This window comes from Sinocyclocheilus anshuiensis, unplaced genomic scaffold (assembly GCF_001515605.1).
Source record: "Sinocyclocheilus anshuiensis isolate Anshui unplaced genomic scaffold, SAMN03320099.WGS_v1.1 scaffold401, whole genome shotgun sequence".
In the NCBI taxonomy this organism is placed as follows: domain Eukaryota; kingdom Metazoa; phylum Chordata; class Actinopteri; order Cypriniformes; family Cyprinidae; genus Sinocyclocheilus; species Sinocyclocheilus anshuiensis.
Window position 1 is genome coordinate 51,674 of NW_015539847.1, and position 18,044 is coordinate 69,717.

Sequence of the window (18,044 nt, forward strand, 5' to 3'; positions counted from 1 at the left end):
CAACATTAGCGTCTGTTTTCATATTGTTTAGTCAATTTTATTGAGCAATCAATTCAAATTGAATGGAAATTTGAATTGGGTAAATAATGACTCCCACCTCTGATGAACTTTGAGCAAGCGTTCAGCTCCATCCATCACACTAAAACAATGCTGAAATAGAAATGAGTCCAAATATTATCTGATAGACAGAGTGTCCATTGCATGTGGTTATTCCTGATAGAGTTCAGAAGTAAGGATGTTTCTGTCTGAGGGTAATGTTGAGAGGTGCTGGACAGTCTCCACAGGACAGAGTTTGCAGTGTTGAGGAACCTAACATCAGAGAAACTCAAGATGAAGAGAGAAACAGCCGAAGCCCACAGCCACTGCAATGTAAGCAAATAAATATTGCTATGATTGTTGCTGCTGTTACCAAAAAGACAAAAGAAGTCTTCTTACCCTAGAGCTATAGTGTTGATATAACATCACGACTGTTTTCAGCTGAGTCTCATCTTCAGAGGAGAAAAGCTTAGTTCTTGTCCAAAGATCTGAAAGAAACACAGACACACATCAGCTGCCATCTGATTTTACTGTTGTAGATTTTTTCTTCAGATTGAAAACAAATTTCACACATACACATAGGATTTTTAGGATGCACATACAAAACATAACAAAATTTACCTTTTCTACTATTTTAAAACAGGTAAATCTAAAGCTAGAAAATCTGCTTTAATTAATAGAGCTGAACAATATTTTGTGAGATACTGTTTCTGAACCATATTGGTGCACCATTTGCATTTTGTTAATCAAAATAGTATTTTTGACCAGCAGGAAAGGCTTTTAAAATCATTTCTCCATTTGTCTTAAAGCTATTCCTATAAATTATTAAAGCAAGAGCTGATAACACAAGACATCAGAGAGACTCAACAGTTACTGACTCATTAATGCTCCTCCACCGGAGGGCAGAGCCGCTGGAAAACACGGTCCTGTCTAACAGCCTCTTTGAGAAATCATCTCTATGGGACTGTGATGAATACCATTCTTCTTCTCTTGTCCAGATGCTGCTCAAACTGCCTGTGCCGGACCTGCAGCACACACTGGACGCCTACCTGAGATCCGTCAAACACCTCGTTCCTGAAACGCAGTTCCTGAAGACCAAAGCTATAGTGGAGACGTTCGGCAAACACGGAGGTGCTGGAGAAAGACTGCAGAAACTGCTGCTGGAGAAAAGAGAAAAGACCGAGAACTGGGTACAAACACACTTACAGAGCTTCAACCCTGAGCTGTTACAGGAACGGCCGGCGTTCAGAGCAGTTAACACACTGAGCCCAGTGTGCACCTCCGGACGCACCGATTTATTATTAAAGTCCCTTTAAAACAGATGAAGAAAAATAATGAGCAACTGATCTGTGGCTATTGATCCGTCTGCCAGGAAACATCACCGCTTTAATGTGACAGCAGCACTTGTTAAATAATGGCACTTTACTAAAATAATATTTTATTGTGTCTTTGTCTCTCTTTCTCTTTCAAAGGCAGTGTAGCTTCTCGCCTCGAACGAGTTTAATTAGAGCTTAGGAAATGATGAGCTGATGGTTCTGCTGTGTTTGTCTCAGGTGTTCGACTTCTGGCTGGAAGACATGTATCTGAAGAACAGACTGGCGCTTCCCGTGAACTCCAGTCCTGCGCTGGTTTTCCCCAAACAATCCTTCAGAGACATTAAAGAGTCTCTGGTGTGAGTAAATAAAGAGCACTAATTAATTAATGCACATATAACGTCACTGAAGATCATACAGCAGCATCTGGTCTATATTTTCTGCATCTCCTCTCTGTGTGAGTCTACAAAATCGTGAATCACTGCTCAACACAGTACTGACTACAGTCTGTTTATTATTTAATATTAGTGGCTCTCTACACAGAGTTTTTTTTTCAGCTGCTTTCACACATTTTCAGAACTTTGCCTCTTTTTCCAAAACTTTACACACAAATGCAAAATGAAGCACTGCATTCAAAATATCACAAACACATCTCAAAAGCAAACATTTGCAAACACGTTTGCCATAATATTAATTCCTGTTAGATTTGTGTGTGTTACATCGAGAACTGTGTGTTGTGTTTTGCAAAAAGTGATTTATGAAAGTCAAAGTCTGAGAATTAGTGTCTGGTTTTGTAGATTTGGTGTGTGCTTCTGCTGTTTGAGTGTCAGCTTTCAGAAACTGTGTGACAAGTGAAGATGCAGTGTGTAAGCAGTTGAAAAAAACTGTAAGTATGTGAGTGCTCAACATGAGACAAACACAAAAGGAATCGTTTGTGTTTATTTATTTATTATACACTTTATTTGCCGTATGATGACTTCGTGACAGCACAGAGCTGGATTTGCTCTGTAAGATCTGACCACTGTTTGCAGGTGTCTCTGGTCGTCTTGAATGAGGTTTTCTAACGAGTCTCAGATTGAAGGGTGTATGTAAGATGTTTCCATCTCTGTCGGACTCTTTGATTGAATTAGAGGTTAAATCGGTGTTTGTCTCTTGTGTTTGTCCAGGTTTGCTGCTCGTCTCATTCTAAGTGTTTCTCAATACAAGGCGGCGGTGGACGGGTATTTCCAGCGATATCGTTGACTTGATTGCACAGACTATTTAAACTGAACCGAGCTGGATAATGACATCCCTGAATTCAATGATGAACTGCCTTTAACTGAAAAATTAGTGTTTACTATTGTCATTTTGCATTATTGACACACTATTTTCCTAATTAATGCTGTTCAGTTGCTTTGACACAATCTGTATTGTTAAAAGCGCTATATAAATAAAGGTGACTTGACTTGACTTGACTTGTGTGTGTTGTAGGAAGACTCTGATGCTGGATGTGGCTCGCGGTCAGAAGGCCGACTCGCCGCTCTGTATGGATCAGTACAAGCGTCTCTTCAGTTCTTACAGACGTGCCGGACTCGAGCAGGACACACTCATCACAGCAGACAGCGTGTCTGATGCGGGACACGTCATTGTGGCCTGTAAAAATCAGGTGTGTGCTTTTGTTGTGTTACACCAGAGTGCTGCTGAATGAGTCTCTCATGTTTGGTGAAATGATCGATCTGTGATAAATGACAGTCGAGAAAAGGCCACGTTTAGTTCTGATTCTACAGAATCACACATTACAGTCGGCTCACTGAAGGATATCTGGGGTCACCTTAATCTGATCCAGCTAATCAGAGTCGAATCGAGGCTCGAGAGGCTCTTAAATTAACTGCAGGTCCTGTGGTTCCATCGACAGACGCTCTTCACCGCTTCTCTCTCCTGCGGAGTGCTGCCGTCTCGAGGGCCGTTTACCTGGAAATGGCTCGGGAAGAGTCTCTAATGAGGTCCGGTCTGATAACTCAATAACCCAATCAGAGCCGCAGAGCCGCGGGGAGCCGCTGACACCGGCACTGTTTGAGATCCGGCTGCTGTCCACAAAAACCACTGAACAAACAATCAAACGCTGCTAGTTGCTAGCTGCTAGCCAATATTAGATCCAATAAAAATACTACTAATCATGTCTTTGTTAGTATGTGCTGCATCCTGGTGAAAAAAAACCTTCTGTGATTTCACTATTCCTTATTCCTTCCCTGTTCTAGATTGTTCTATTCTGAAAGATGTCTGAAACTTTGCATTAGTGGCACTTCTTGTGTTTATTGCCTCCTTAAGATGAATCGCTTGTTGTATTCCTCATTCCTCTAGTCGCTTTGGATAAAAGTGTCTGCTAAATGAATAAATGTAAATGTTACATCGCATGTATGTGGAGCTGATATCTTATGTTACTAAAAGCTCAATACTAACACTGCATGTCACGGTGTGTCTGTTCACTAAAGACACGCGTCTGGTTCACGTTCTCAGTTCTTTGTGCTGAATCTGATGGAAGGAAGCTGTAAACTGAATGAGGCGGATGTTCAGGCTCAGCTGGAGTGGATCTATGAGCAGACGCTGAGCGCTGAGCAGAAGCAGCCGGCCGTGGGACTGCTGACCGCAGAGGACCGGACGGACTGGGCCCGAGCCAGAGACCAGCTGCTCAAAGGTCCAAACAACACTACATGGACACGGTGCTAATAGCTAGAGACACAGACTGATTAAACACTCAGGTTACATTCATTGCTCAGTGCCAGATATCCAGAAGTGAAATCACTTTCCCACGATCCTGTGTGTGACAGAGATGCATTTTAACGTGTGAAAAATCTATGGAGCAGATCCAGTGAACAGAGAGTCTGTGGAGCTGATGGAGCGCTGCGTGTGTGTCGTCTGTCTGGATGATCCCGCGGGACTCGAACCCAGCGACGCCAACAGAGCTGCCCTGGTGCTCCACGGAGGAGGACGCCATAAAAACGGGGCGAACCGCTGGTACGACAAACCCCTGCAGGTAAAAGTGTTCAGATGCTCAGATGTGTTCTGGTGTTAGATTCATGAAACTCTGTGAACGTGTTGGAACGGCGAGCAGGAGTCTTTGGGAAACTTTGGCTTGTTTTGTAATTCTGTTCAGAGCAGGAATGGCACACTGCAGACTAGGGCTGTGACGGTACACAAACATGACGGTTCGGTACGTACCTCGGTTTTGATGTCATGATTCGGTATAGTTTCGTTACAGCAGGGTTGTTGAATCGCTTTCTTACAAATTAAACAGCGGTTTACTAAACGAATTGCTCTTTCTTTCAATTTAAAATAATTAACATTTTCTTAGGGATAAAAATCTACCTCACCTTCTGTTCTAAACTAGTCCTTCCACATTATCTAGGTTGCAATTAACAACAGAGCCCAAACTTAAATTTAAATACTATTTATTTTTTTATATAAAAATCAATGCTCAACAGTTTTTAAATTAAATTCTAAATTACAATATTTCTCTTTGTTGTTGAAATATAATCATTTACACCGTGCTGTCATAAGTTGTTTCATAACATATTAAATAACTAAGAGATCAGTAACAGGTAAAGTACTATATAATGAATGACTGATTGAGCAATTACATGAGGCATGAGATGCTCATTCATGTTTATTTCACGTTAAAACTAGTGATAAAGCGGAAGGGATGATCGCGCTGCCATTTTAACTGAGGCGTTTATACAGCAATCTGTCACACCACATCACAGAGCACCAAAACGGCATTTATTGTCTGAATTTCCTAAAAACAATTGAATGACTTGTTCGGTACACATGCATACCGAACCACAAGACCCATACCGAAAATGTTCAGTACACATGCGAGTACTGATACACCCCTACTGCAGACACTCTGACTGAGCAGTAGACGAGAGCACTGCTGATGTCACGGATGTGTTTGTGTTCAGTTTGTGATCGGTGCAGACGGTGTTTGTGGGGTCGTGTGTGAGCACTCGCCGTTCGAGGGCATCGTTCTCGTGCAGTGCACTGAACACCTGCTGAAAAACATGTGCGTATCAACACAGACCAGCCAGCTAATCGCACAACTCAGCTCCTCTGCTACTTTCTGAAGCTCTGAACAAATGTTAGAGTGTGAAATGATGCTATAATAACTGAAGCTGAATGAAGGTCTCTTCGCTGCAGACGCTCCTGTAAGCAGAGCTCCGGTCGGAGCGCGTCTGAACTTCCTCACCCACACAGATTACTGTGGAAGTGTTCCCCTCGGATTCAAGGCGCACTGGCATCTGCTGCGGATCACCTGCACAGGTGAATCAAACTCTTCCAGTGGAACAGTTAATTATCAACAGTTTCTTATTTTGTTAGAAAGCTTGATCCTGCAGGCATCAGCCGTGGTTTGATTGACGCTCTGAATGCTCTTCTCTCTCTAGACTCGTGAGGAATCTCGACATGAATGTTTTCACGTTTGCGGTTTATGGGAAGGAGTTCATCAAGCAGCAGAAGATGAGTCCTGACGCCTTCATACAGCTGGCTCTGCAACTGGCCTTCTACAGGTGAGGAGCGACTGATTTCTCCTTCTCAGAGCCGGACTCTACATCTCCTTGCTGTTTTCCACAGATGTCACAGAAGACTCGTGTCCACCTACGAGAGCGCTTCTCTCCGCCGCTTCCGGCAGGGACGCGTGGACAACATCCGCTCCAGCACTCCTGAGGCGCTGGCGTTCGTGAAGGCCATGACAGACGGAGGAACATCCACACAGGTTTCACGTTTTTCCGTCTCTCCTTTATTTTCTGCCATAAACACAGAATATCTAGCGTTAATCTCAGCTCTTCATCCCAGGACACAGAGAAGATGGAGAAGCTGCGAGCGGCTGTAGATGCTCAGAGTAAAGTCACAGCTCTGGTGAGAGAATACAGACGGCTGACGTCGTGCTGATGTTTTTATGTGTGCGCTGACGAGCTGTTTGACCGTCTGCAGGCCGTCACGGGGATGGGGACGGACAATCACTTACTAGGGCTGCGTGACATTGCCAAGGAGATGAAAATGGAGACGCCAGACATATTCTCTGATGAAACGTACCACATCAGTAACCACTTCATGCTGTCAACCAGTCAGGTAAGAGCAGCATACTACATAAACACATACAGTTTTATAATTAGAGTGACGTGACGTGTAAGTATGGTCTCCCATACTCCGAATTTGTGCTTTGAATTTCACTCATTAACCGTAGTTATAATGATCTTTGTCCTCTAACTGTACCGTATGGAAATATATGAGGTAACAATGCAGTCATTGAGTCTTCCAGATCATATTTCACTCTTCACACACCGTTGTTTTATTCCCTATTATTTTAGAATTATTCTAAGTAAGTCACTTCTGCAAATAGTGGCAGCAGGGATTGGTTTAAATGGTTTGATCAGGCTGTTCATGATGGTGAGATGATGTACAGTGTGTGTGATGCAGGTTCCCACCGCAGAGGAGATGTTCTGCTGCTACGGTCCGGTGGTTCCTGACGGTTACGGCGTGTGTTATAACCCTCGGCCCGCTCACGTGCTGTTCTGTGTGTCCAGCTTCAGAGAGAGTAAGGAGACTTGTTCAGGGCTGTTTGTGAAAGCGCTGGACGAGGGACTGCAGGACATGAGGATCCTGTGCACTAAACACACAGATCACAGGAACACGCCAAAATAACAGCATCACGCTCTGATATTTTCATAGCAACAATAACCACAACTGTAAACTGTTGCGCTGCTTTTAGAATAGAAACCTCTCTGACCGCAGAGGAATGTGTGTGTGTCCCTTACATACATATACTATATACTGGCATGTATTTATACATAAATAGATATATCATAATATTAGCATGTTAACATATTTAGATAACTATACTTTTAAAATAGTTATGTATGTATGTATAAGCTTACATACTTGTTAGTGTATAGTCTGTAAAAGCACACTTTAAGTAAAAGTATATTGCTAAAATCGCCACAACTAGTCAAACACACACACGTAAATATACATATACTTTACATACTACAAGAAATTATGCATTTAAAGAGCTTAACCCTAGATTAACTGCATATGAATGTGAATATCTGTGTGAAAGCACAGACTGCATGTAGAATTACTCGTTTAGATGCACTGTGTTTATTAGAGTGGATATGTATTTTGTGTGCTCAAACATCATAAACATAAAGATTTTAAATATATATTTTGAAATGTGCAATACATTCAGTTAAAGTGCAATAAGTTAAACGCTGTGATGTAGATATTTGCACTAGAGACATATGCACTAATAATCATCATCAGTATGAACTCCTGACAATACTGTCTTTGTTTTTGTTGAACTTATTTGTTATTTATAATATGTAATGATGTCTGCTGAATTCATTTTTTACTGTCTCATGATTATCTTCATGATTGCTCATAAAATGTATTTTGTAAGTTCTATGCATTTTACTCATGTATAATTTATTTGCCATGTTACTTTATGTTAGTGTGTTGTGTCAGTAAATTATGTTGTATGAAATATGAATAAATCAAAAATAAATAAATAATAATTATAAGTAAATAAACTGGATTTTATTGCATTACTGATGAAGGCCTGTGCAAATGAGAGCCAAACAGAGTGAGCTAGTGAATGCTCACAGTCTGAAGAAAGAAGCAGCGGGTGCACCAACACGCATGTTGGGTTTCCATGGTTTATGAGGACTCTCCATAGGTGTAATGGTTTTTATGCTGTACAACAGTATTTTATATCACCCTACACCAACCCTACACCTAACCCTACCCCTCACAGAAAACGTTCTGCTTTTTTAAATTTTCAAAAAAACTAATTCTGTATGATTTATAAGCTTGTTTCCTCATGGAGACAAAAATGTCCCCACAAGGACAAGGATTTCAGATATTGCCATCTTTGTGGGGACATTTTGTCCCCATAACGTAGGGTTTACCAGGAACACTCACACATGCGCTCACACACACACACACAGTCACACTTTTGAGACATCAATGATCATTGGTTCTACTTTCATTTCAATTTAATTCAATTCAAGTTTATTTGTACAGCGCTTTTCATGATACAAATCGCTGCAAAGCAACTTTACAGCAAATTACGTTTCTACAATATTTAATGGTAGCTTATCGGTGGTGACTGTCAGTTAATGTACATGTGGCAGAAATGTACGGAAAAATTAATTAAAGACATAATCAAACAGACGATGAACACTATTAACAGCAATTATTATATGATGCAATCAAACTTATAGCAAAGTTTGGTAGTTCTGTAAGTTGTTTCAGGGTTGGCATCATCTGAGATCCTCTGAGGGGTTGGCATCATCTCTTCTCAGGTGTTCTGGATCCAGACTGAAGCTTGTGTAAATCCTAGTTACCACGGGATGTCAATCCCAGCAGAAACAGAGAAACAAATACAGACATAATTAGCATAGCTGCTGTTCCAACCAAGCAAAATTGATTTGTTTAACCCAAGCTAAAGAATAATAATCCGTCTAGTTGCAAACTGTAATCCACGAGATTCTGTGTACTGTATTTTGGTCCAATAAGTAATATCTCTGTATTATCCAAATTTAATAAGATAAAATTATTGGTCATCCAATCCTTTACATTTTTAACATACTCTGTTAGCTTAGATAATTTAGAAGTTTCATCTGGTCTTGTTGAGATATATAGCTCCGACTCTGCTGGGGTGCAGGCCATCAGCGCGAAAAAGCCTAGGACGCTCCCAGAAAAGATTCCCGTTATTAACAAAGAGCAGTTTCTGTTCTTTACACCATGACAATAACCATTCATTTAAAGCAAAAAGTCTACTTTCATTGTCTGGAAATCATCAGCATGAAGAAACTGCTAAACTTCACTTCTTGTGTTCCACACACAATGGCAAACTTCAGTCAGTCTGATTCACACTGACAGGAAGAAGAAAGCAGCTGGACAGGAAGACATTAGTGCAAATATCTGATTACATTTGTGATCCATTCAAAGTGAACAAGTTTTGATTACTATACTATACTATAACTCAGAAAATAAAGCAGAACATTAGTCATGGATGTCTAGTATAGTTTAGCTGTACGTCTAAGCGTGTTTAACATCAAATGAAAGCGGTATGTTTGCACACGTGATACCGTCTCCACTGCAGCAGCCAATCAGACGTCAGCTGGCGATTTCAGCAAAACTCCTGACATTTCTGATGCATCCATATTCAGATGGACTCTTTCCCACTGCAGATTCAATGTCTGTGTAACACAAGTAGGTTTAAACTTTAACCCACTGAAAACAGAGAGATTCGATGAATGAAGCACACAAAGTATTTCCCTGACGTAGAATCAGTTTTCAGCTCCTGACATTCTCAAAGATAAAATGATTCCCAACGCGACAGCACTGTTCCCTCGTTCCTAAAATCTTTCAATTAAAGAGAAGAGCAGAAAATGTTTTTATTATAAAGTGCTTCTCATAATGACCATGCTGGCATTTCTGAGGAAGATGTCATACTCGTCTTCCTCTCACACACGGTTTTAAGAGTCTAATTGGCCGAGGAACTGAGAAGCGTTTGTTAATGAAACTGAAAACACGGCGAGTCGAGGAGCTCCGTCATTCTCCCTAATGAAGCTCTGGACTCCCAAACTGTAGTGTAACGTGTCTCAAACGTCTGCAGAACCATTTACTCAAACCTACAGCACAGCGAGAGCTGCAGGAACAATAATCCTCATGCATTTCATCTCCTTATGCTAAAAACTAAACTGAATGAAGGCAGAGATGATAGAGATGAACAGAAAACAGACAACAAACGCCATCAAACCATAAGTCACGAAGGACGAACAATCGAGTAAAGCGAGAGTTGTAACAATTGGTTTATGTGGACGGGTCCAGACCTCTTCAGGCCGCTTTATGAGATAAACGGGTTAGAAATCGCCGCACACTATTGATATATGTGATTACATGTGCCATTCATCATAGTAAAATCTGACGCATTAAATCAATGTTGAGCTGCTTCTGTTCAAGGCTGTTAGAGTTAAAGGTCAGCTGTGTTTTCGTTCAGCTCTCTGACAGCCATCTCCAAATTTATATTAACCCTAATGCGACGGCCGGCTCAGGAACACAGCCAGCAGCTCAACACAAAAATAAAAACATCTTCCTCACAGTTTAGCCCGTGTAAAGCAGACTATATCAGAGAGAACACATGAGATCTGCTCTGTACTTCTGCATCGGTGCGCAGTGAAATCTCCAGCACTTCATACAAACTCTGATTTCTGCTGGGAAACTGAAGTTCATGAACAGATGCAGACTGCAGGCAGAAAGCAGCATATCTGCTGATTTCAGATCAATAATCAATTTACGTGTATCCAGCAAAGGGTTCCAGATCCACAGGCCTGATTTATGACGCGAGACGCGGGCCGATTGCTGGACAGACGGAGTCTCACCGATCGGCTCACGGCTGCGTCCGGATCAGACGAGGAACACGGAGCATAGTTATGAACGCCAGCAGATATCCAACATCAAGAAAAGGCTCAACAATATAGTCACAAGACAAACAATATACATGACTTTAGCAACAAAACTTTTACTAACCTCTGTTGCAATGATGCCTAAAGCCGTAAAATGACAAGGCAAGGCAAGTTTATTTATATAGCACATTTCATACACAATGGTAATTCAAAGGGCTTTACATAAAAGGAATTAAAATAATCATAAAAAATAATCACAACAATAAAAACAAGGAATTTAAAAACTTTTAAAATGATTAAAAAATGTATTTAAAATTAATGAAAACAGTTAAGAATACAAAATAATTATACATAAAACACAGTGCAGTCAGTTTGGACGTAGCTCAAGAACAACTTTACAGCTTGAATAATACGTAACTTTAACTGCTTGGTGCATCACCATAACTTCTTAAGTGTATAACTCATCTTTTGTTGTTTCAGATTCAGTCACGGCCTCTCTCTCGGGTCAATTCAGTTTTATTTGTGTCGCTTTTTTCTCAGTGCACGAGGTCTACAGAAAATCATTATGTGTAATGTTTATAATAATATGTTCATATCTTTATGTTTTCAGCAGATTAGAGCTGTATGATAGCATTTGAGCATCTGAAGGGATTCACAAGTTAACTGTTAATAACAGAGCTGAACATCATGAAAATAAAAATGGGATCGGTTCTGTTTTCCCAGCGCTAGTGAGAGACTGTTTCTACAAAGTAAAATGGGACCCAAACAAAGAATAAATCACACATTCTCTCATTAATGTTTCTAATAGTCAGATCTCGGGCGTTTCATATGATCTGCATGTAAAGTCTCTCAGATTTCCCATGGAGCCACAGAGAAAAGCTTTCTTTCTGCACGATTCTCTCCGTCTCCAAAAGAACTCACAGATGACGTCAGGATCTCGAGGAATCGGAGCGGTTTTGTGAGGTTAACATCTTCACAGGAGGTTCAGCCATGCGAACACAAGACACAATGACTGTTTACAGCGTGATGCATTTATGCCCTTTATTTACGAAGCATTAAAACACTCCTGAAAGCACACAGTGGGTCAATCTCAGCTTCCAGAGAGAGCCGTCTGAAGAGCGAAGGGCCTCGCTGACCTCCCTCTGTCTGTCTGCGTCTCAGCGCTGACACACTAACAAGACAACAGACCCTTCTTTCTTACATCTGTTTGCTTACCAACATCCATCCATTCAGTCATCTACAGTGGGAACTGGGTGTCAGGCGTCTCTGACTGCGATTTACTGCAGCAAATGCACATCTAGCTTCTGTTTGTCTGCGGTTATTGTGACACAAAATGATTGAACAGTGAGAATCGCAGACGAGAGCCGAGAATCACTGACCTGTGAGACAAAACTCATGAGGAACCAATAATGAGCTGCAGCTTCCCTTCATTACTTCATCTCAGCTGTTGAAGTCAAAGCCGGTCCTGACCAGGTGAAAACACGCAAGACTTACTGCTGTGAAAATAATCCGATAAATGGAATCATTCCAGTCTCTATGAAGGCTGTTGAAGCAGATCTGCGGTCTATTTTCAGCCGTATGACCTGAAGAGACTCTTGCGTTCAGATTACACTTCAAATGCAGCAGAAACTGAATTAATGCAAAATGAAGAAATTAAATTCATCGGGTATTTCTGCCGTTCAGGAATCAGAATTCCCAGCAGATCTTCAGCACAAGCTTTTTGTCTATTTGTCTGATGAAAGGAAATGAATGTATGTCTTATGACATGATTATCAGTAAAGATACGAGCGAGAGGAATCACTTATTAAACGATACACAATCATTCACGACACTCAGTCAGTGCGGAGAACAGCAGAGATGACTGAAAACACTGAGCAAACACACAGTAAGTGCCACGATAGAAACTATCCTTGAATAACGAAACGTAATTTCCGTTTGACCGTGATAATACCGTATCACATGCACTTTCTTTGGTATTCTTTTAAGTATCTTGATTGCATGCAAACATTGGGGAATGTTACGTTCAAAAATGTCTTATAATATTGCGTTACTCCCTAAAAAAGTAACTAATTGCATTACTCAGATATATTTTTAAAATTATAAAAATTATGCTTTACTTTACTAGTTACTTGAAAAAAGTAATCTGATTGCGTAACTCGAGTTACTTGTAATGCGTTACCAACAACACTGCATGCAAATAATTGCATGGTAATCATCTGGATATCATGGTTTTACCATCACTGTACTGCAGTGTGTTTTGTTTCCTCAGGTTACATGATGGAGTGTTGAGGAAAGATCCGCACAGTCCCTTTCTCTGAATCCTGTATTGTGCAGAAACGGGGCCTGAAGCGACTGACCTCCTCCCGGCGGGTCGTTAAGTCTGACAGCTCAGTAACGAGCGGCGCGCTGAGGCTTTAAGAGCCTGGAGCTGCTGCTGATGGACAGAGGGCCTGATCGCGGAGCAGGCCCGCAGGCATGTTTTCTGACGTCTGGTCATGGAGCAGTGCTGTGAGCCTCTTCTGTCACACACTGACAGCTTGTTTTGCCTGACATCACGTCTATATTACCCACAATGCCTGTTCCAGTGCTGTTGTGCTCAGTAGCCCACAAGAACCCTTTCTCACGTGTCGTTTCTCCAGCAGATGTGTGCAGATTTAATCACACTCATCTTTAACATGATCAAGAACCAAAACCCCACAAAATGCACAAACAGCTGCTGCTTTGAACTCTGAGCCAGAGCCGCTGCTGACGGACGAGTGTGGAAATAAAGCAGATGGTAAATCAGAAACAAACACACAAACCCATTCACACTGCGGTTCAATACAGTGTCACTCCTCTTCTGTTCACACACACTTCACTTATTAACTTTTATTAAAGCTGTATGTGTAATTTATCTGTGTTATGTTTTTACACAGTCCAGTTAAATACAGTGTAGTGAACGGAGTGATCTGAACTAGTTCATATAGTGTAGGGATGGAACGATTACCGGTTTGACAATAAATCATGATAAAAATTCCCCATGGTTATTACCGTTTCATATTTTAAATATCATTAAAACCGTATTCGATTACCGCGATTTGAACAACTCAGGATAAATAAATACTGTCCAGCATAAAGCAAAGTTTTAAGTAACAGTCTCATGATGTGAGCACAGCAGTATAGTTTCAGAAAAGGTGGAAAGCTGGGAGGTTTTAAAAGAGTTCTAAGGGAATTATACAAATGAATATATGAATGAATTACATGAATGTACCTCTGAAGGTTCTGAATTCAGAATAGATTCGAGATTACCGCGATTTGAACAACTCAGGATAAATAAAAACTATCCAGCATAAAGCAAAGATTTAAGTTCATTTTGTGTGAAAGCATGGCAGAAAGCTGGGAGGTTTTAAAGGAGTGCTAAGAGAATTATACAAATTAATATATGAATTAATTAATATTGTGAGTAATATTCTTAAGGTTCTGACTGTCTTCAGAAAAGATTCGATGGCATTTTGTTTTCATCTTCGCTCCATGTAATCCCTAATAAAGCAGTGTTTTAATAGCAATGCTGCTTTGTGCAGGAGGTTACGAGAAACAGCTATAATTCTGCTGCTCCTTCAATGCCCCCTGCTGTCAGATAGTGGATTTACAGAGACTCACATTCACATTCAGTCTGTGTGCCGTTTCTGTCTGGACTAAAAACAGACCAAATCTGCATGCCCTGCTGTAAACTTCGACCCGTTGATGAAAAACAAGCTTATGTGGTGTGACGAGAGAGGCGGGGCTGAGAGCCGTGGGAACGGAGCGAGGCCGGTGGAGTAAATGCTAATGTGCGACACCTGCGCCACTCACCGGTCTCGAGTCCCACGGAGGAGCTCCGGAAGGATAAAAGGAGGAGTGACGACAGTGAGTCTGCCGCCATGGAGGCTCGAGGCGGTGGGCTGGAGTGAGTTGCCAGGGGGGGCAGACGAACTCGCTGCTGGCCGCCTGGGCTGTAGAGGGACGGCTGCCGTCCGTGAGGGAGAAGAGGAGTCGCCAAGCGGCAGTGTGTCCGGGAACCGGAACAATATATATTTTTTTCTTCTCTCTCCTCTCTCGTCTCTGTCTCTCCTCATCCTTCCGTCTCCTTTTCTCTCGCCTCGTCTGTCTGTCCTTACCCCCAGGTACGCCGCGGCTGATTCTACACATTTAAACAATTCAGATAAGTTATCTAGAATTATTTAGGCAGCAGATAAAATACATATAATCATTTATTATCATTTTGACTTAAGCCTTTTCTTTGTTTAAAGGTTGAAATGTGAGATTTACCATTTTATGAAACCTTTTCAAAGTTTTATTTGAAAATTTCGTACATGTAATTAGATAAACTGTTGTCAGTCAAGTTGTCATTTAAAATCCAGACATCATTGGTACTGTTATTGTTTTAGTGTTTATGCAAACAAAAAGTCATTTTATTTGTTGTTTGTTGATTTTAAATATAAAACTTGGTGAAACAATTTATGCGTCAGTACTTTTTGAACATCTCCAGCGCATTTGAACAATAACGTGGTAATTCTGATAACTGTGATAATTTTGGTCACTAATCATGATAAGAAATGTTCATACCATAGCATCTCTACTATAGTGCTGTCTCCTCTGAAGTCCCACAGCGAGAGAGGCGTCTCAGCTCACAAGTGTTCATCAGAGAAACACGGATCTCCATCAGCGTCTGTCTCTGGACATTCACTAATAATCCACAGACTGTAATACCTCTCTATTTGTGAATATTTCTAAATCTCTGAGTGTGTATGTGAGTCTGTGAAGACGAAACCGTGTGTAGTTCATAATTCTTTAATTATTGCACAATTCATTCTGTTTTCATTTTGATTAGTCAAGTCAAGTCAAGTCAAGTCAAGTCTGCTTTATTGTCAATTCTTCCACATGTACAGCACATACACGTGTGTGAACGCGCCGCCATCTAAGCATACCAAGCATAGCTGACTAGTTACACAATTCATAATGGGAATTTTAATCATGATAGGAATTTTAATTGAATTTATTTTGTTTAATAAAAACATATGCTGGACAAAACATTACAGAACTAGATGTCATGCAGCGTTAAATCCACACCATTTGTTTAACTGATTTTTAATGAAATTGTTGAACTGAATGACTGATGCAAATACGGCATGAAGGCTGCATCTGAACCATGAAAATGTCATTAACGCACTTTCTAATCCAGCACAGATGCAAAAATCAACATCTTTATCACACTTATGTCTTTGTTTACACAGAAGCCTACATGGCATACAGTACAAAGATTCAGATATAAATCAAACTCGAGTCTTCAGTTCTTCAGGCAAACCGACTGGAATCACAGATTACTTTCTATTTTAAAAAGACTTCATTAATTGTCTGCGTAAGGTAATGACTGAACCCGTCTGTTTCTGAGATGAGCTGAGCTCATCGTTTCAAAGGTCAAACTCATTCAGGGAGCAGAAGAGAGCACAGATGTGCGTTTGAAACCCCTCGATACGGAGCCCAGCGGGGCCACGCTTTCATCTGCCCCGGGCCAGTCGCACACGAGACACCACAAACAGACCTTTAAAACAGCTTTATTGAGGCACATACAGCGACGTCTGAGAGCAGAAAACAGCCCCGCATCGCCGAGCCGCTGGGGTCAGAGGTCAGAGGTGCTCAGAGAGGAAGCTGTAAAGTGTTTCCTGAGGTTTGCTTCTTGTAGTTTTCTTACACACACACTCATAATACTGCAGCAGCAGCCTGAACACAGATCCTACAAGAAACAACACGTTTGGCGACGCAGATCTGGTCAAAGATGTCCTTCACAGACACACATACACACACACACACATACACACACACACACACACACACACAGACAAACACATACATGTTAACACAACAAAACACAATCGTATATCGTCACAAACACTTCATCACTCTCTTTCTGTTCTCAGTCTGAGGAAGAGGAGCAGTGTGTGTGAAGGCGTTTTACTTTCAATAAGTGAAACAGAGTTCGTTTGTTTGGCATTTGGGGTTTAGTGATGTTCACATGATAACTTTTTATTTCAGGTTTTTGAGATCTCGTGGCACCTTTGAGACTCTTGTCTCCGCCGAAGGCTCCGCAGTCCCAGTTCCCCGTCGCGACGGCCGACAGATTCTGCGTCTGGACTCCTGGACGAACAAACCCGCAGAGGGCCTGACGGGACGCACAGAGGCGCATCAGTGAGCAGACAACACTAATTAACCCGTCCCTAACCTAACCAGCCCTCACACTAACACTGATCTATGAGCGAGCAGATCCGCCCTCAACATCTTCACTGCATTCATAAGGAACTGTATTATTATTATTATTACTGTCCCTCATGCATCAGTGATATTGAGTGTCTGCAGCAGATTCGTTCACAGCTCTGCAGTCCACAATCATTCATGAATGCTTCAGTCTGTTCGTACACAACAATACAAATATGGAGTTGTCATTCATTAGGTTTGAAATTAAACACCAATTAAAGTTTCCAGTAAAGCGAGCGATGCATCGCTGATCAAAGCGCCACATCAAAGAGCAGAAACAGATGCCCTCCTGCTCATCCGCTCGCATTAATAATGCACAAGCCCACCACAGCAACTAAACCGGACCGGACCCTAGTCACAGCATTACAGGAGGTTTGCTCAGGCTTGTTCAGTGGTTTCATCTCTGATTGTTCAGATGAAGTGCAGAGGTTTATGGTGACGTGTCAGTGACCTCTGCTCATGTGTTCAGGGTGAAACTGCTCCAGGAGTTGTCTGTAATGCAGGGCGTGTATCGCCACGATCTCAGTGCATCTGCGCTGCCACTCGTCCCTGCAGACACAAACAGCGTCTCTGAGAATGTATTTTGCAATTTTTTTCACCATTGCATGAATTAAATATCCAAAATGTGCTTTTTACGATTTTGTCTTGCTTTTCGCAGAAAAAATAAATGACAAAACAACATTTTAAAAATACTTTTTTAACACTGAACATTTTTTATCATTCTAGCAGACATTATACCAACAAAGCACAACTTAACTTAAAATTAATAAGTTAGTGAAATAAAAATATTTTTATTGGCCATTTTTGAGACCCCCTTCTTGAATCAGGTATGTGATTGGCTAAAGACAAAAAAGGAAAACTGAACACTTTGAGCAGAATTATATAATTATATAAAATATTATTACTTGCCTATAAGGCCCTTAATGGGCTAGCTCCTGCGTACCTAACTAGTCTTCTACCACGCTACAATCCATCACGCTCC

General features: G+C 41.2%; 1 protein-coding gene across 1 annotated transcript in view; it reads left to right on the forward strand.

Annotated features, from left to right (window-relative positions):
• Positions 1–330: 330 nt before the first annotated feature.
• Positions 331–18,044, forward strand: part of LOC107684585 (choline O-acetyltransferase-like) — a 19,514-nt gene continuing 1,800 nt past the window's right edge. The window contains exons 1-16 of the mRNA XM_016480880.1: positions 331–369; positions 1,035–1,226; positions 1,590–1,708; positions 2,516–2,569; positions 2,820–2,994; positions 3,846–4,023; positions 4,193–4,362; positions 5,288–5,388; positions 5,523–5,645; positions 5,768–5,890; positions 5,955–6,096; positions 6,177–6,239; positions 6,315–6,452; positions 6,801–6,985; positions 16,844–16,996; positions 17,532–17,640. Of these exons, the coding sequence (XP_016336366.1) occupies positions 331–369; positions 1,035–1,226; positions 1,590–1,708; positions 2,516–2,569; positions 2,820–2,994; positions 3,846–4,023; positions 4,193–4,362; positions 5,288–5,388; positions 5,523–5,645; positions 5,768–5,890; positions 5,955–6,096; positions 6,177–6,239; positions 6,315–6,452; positions 6,801–6,985; positions 16,844–16,996; positions 17,532–17,640 (2,064 nt within the window). The remainder of the gene's footprint in view (positions 370–1,034; positions 1,227–1,589; positions 1,709–2,515; positions 2,570–2,819; positions 2,995–3,845; positions 4,024–4,192; positions 4,363–5,287; positions 5,389–5,522; positions 5,646–5,767; positions 5,891–5,954; positions 6,097–6,176; positions 6,240–6,314; positions 6,453–6,800; positions 6,986–16,843; positions 16,997–17,531; positions 17,641–18,044) is intronic.